General features: G+C 42.8%; 1 protein-coding gene across 1 annotated transcript in view; it reads right to left on the bottom strand.

Annotated features, from left to right (window-relative positions):
- Nucleotides 1-2,134, bottom strand: part of SARC_08723 (hypothetical protein) — a gene marked incomplete at its 5' end in the record, with an annotated part of 12,041 nt that overhangs the window by 4,774 nt on the left and 5,133 nt on the right. The window contains 3 exons of the mRNA XM_014297287.1: nucleotides 79-168; nucleotides 763-1,095; nucleotides 1,238-1,388. Of these exons, the coding sequence (XP_014152762.1) occupies nucleotides 79-168; nucleotides 763-1,095; nucleotides 1,238-1,388 (574 nt within the window). The remainder of the gene's footprint in view (nucleotides 1-78; nucleotides 169-762; nucleotides 1,096-1,237; nucleotides 1,389-2,134) is intronic.

Below are 2,134 nucleotides of genomic sequence, written 5' to 3'. Positions count from 1 at the left end.
TCGGTTCTTCTATCTTTGGTATAAAACACCCTTCAATAGTTTGGGGATAGAAAAGTATTAATTACAGGGGCTATAAACTAAAGAAGGTAGTAAAATAAGATAAGAACTGAACATGGACACACAAACTCTGCGCCAAGTTCTGTAGAGGTGTGAGTGTGAAGTATATTCCTCTAGACACGCTGGGCCAGAGAGTCATACGAATCTGCTAGTAGGTCTATACTTTTCTAAAACAGGTGAATGCTCATCAGTGGTAGACATGAGCGTGAAAGGGGTGATGATGTGTGATCTAATAGGTGTCCTTAAAAGTAAACCAATCGGGGTTACTACATGTGTGCACCCCGGGCCAGTCGGGTCTTTATACTGATATCTGTATAGATATTGAGAGTTCCCAAGTTAAAGTAGTGCGTTGTGCTCCGTTATAGAGAGGACCCAAGGAGATGACACAAGATCAGCTGATAGGATCATCTCAAAGGGAGATCCCAAATAATCATCTTTAAAAGGGATACCCCGGGAAAAACTTCATTTCCCCAGGAGACTAGACTATGTCTATATCTGTATCCCCCGAGGGCTAGGGCTATCTGTCGGAGAGAAAGTATTCATCCCTGAGTCACTCACTCGTAGGGCGTCCCTGTCCCCTCGGGGTGCACACGGTCTCAGAGGATTATGTTAATGCCACAAGGAGGGACCTTCTTCGTTTAATCTCTTGCACTAGCCAAGTGCATATATATATATATATATATATATATAAGGTCAACTGATTACCATACCTTGAGTGTACCCGCGGCCGTGAGTGCGCAGAAAAAGGAACGCCACATGGTTTTGTGAGGAAAGTAGTACGAGACCTCCTCCAGTGAGAATAAGACCCCCCCAATAGGCGCCCCAAAGGCCACCCCTACACCCGCAGCAGCAGCCGCACTCATAATCTCACGTTTCTTAGCCTCATTGGTGCGATATTTATAGAACAGGCGGGAGAATATGTTGCCTATACAACATGCCACGTGTACTAGGGGACCCTCCTTTCCCAGTGAGAGACCAGAGCCTACGGCTAGACACAACCCCAGGCTTTTGATGACGAGCGTACTCCCGCCTAGAAATCTACGAGTATTGATTGGTGGGTAGATAAGTTCAGTTGTGAATAGTATGCTGGCTATGAAACAGGGCAGAGTATACGAGTATACGCTAATACGACAATTGAGCCTTCGAGTAGAAGACTCACTCGCTACAGGTAGACACATACCTTCTGATGATAAACCCCGAGAGTATCGTCTTCACTTCCGGAATTCCCGAGCCACGTGCGTACGGTGCGTACGACTTTACCAAAAGAGCGGAGTAGAAGGCAAAGAGCACTCCCAGAGCAACGTACATTAAATATCCGAAGATAAAAGCACCTGAGAGGGACGGGAGAGGTGCAAAATCCATTTTTACATTTAGCTAAATCTGATCCAACAAATTGGCATTATATTATTGAATTATATATATATATATATATAAATATCTATATTTATATACATACATACATACATACATACATACATACATACATACATACATACATACATACATACGCACATACATACATACGTATACATCTACATATATATATATATATGTATATCATTAAGAATGACATTGTATGTATTTACCTCTTGGCGACATGAGCATCTTCCTGATTATGCTGTACATCAGCTACCCAAAAGCAATCGCGAGTGAGAGCTGAAGCTATGTTCTGACTGCACTTCAACTTCCGTTGGACAATAAAACTATTCAGTTGAACACATACACCGTGAACAAATATCCCTCTCCCGGTAAAACAGACGGTAACAAGGCAAACCTATACACGCCCGAGGCGTATCCTGTGAAAATGAATGAACATCTGGCGTTCTGACGGATTCCTTGTTTCTTGTGAAAATACGTGCAGGAGATAAAAAACCAATGTATATCTCCAAGGATATCCTTCGAGATACAGATTCAATTGTTATCTCAAGCATGTATTTTCAGCCGCAGAGGTAGTGCTCTGGTCAGTTCGTGTACCCACTGCCCAATTCCAATATGCCCACGAATTGCAATGTGGACACGCGCTGATTAGAAGCAGACATACACCCACATTTAATTGTACAACAAAGCATGAATTCAT

The sequence above is a fragment of the Sphaeroforma arctica genome (assembly GCF_001186125.1).
Source record: "Sphaeroforma arctica JP610 unplaced genomic scaffold supercont1.814, whole genome shotgun sequence".
Taxonomy (NCBI): domain Eukaryota; class Ichthyosporea; order Ichthyophonida; genus Sphaeroforma; species Sphaeroforma arctica.
Note: the sequence above shows the minus strand (reverse complement) of the source record. Positions and strands in the feature narration are given on the sequence as shown.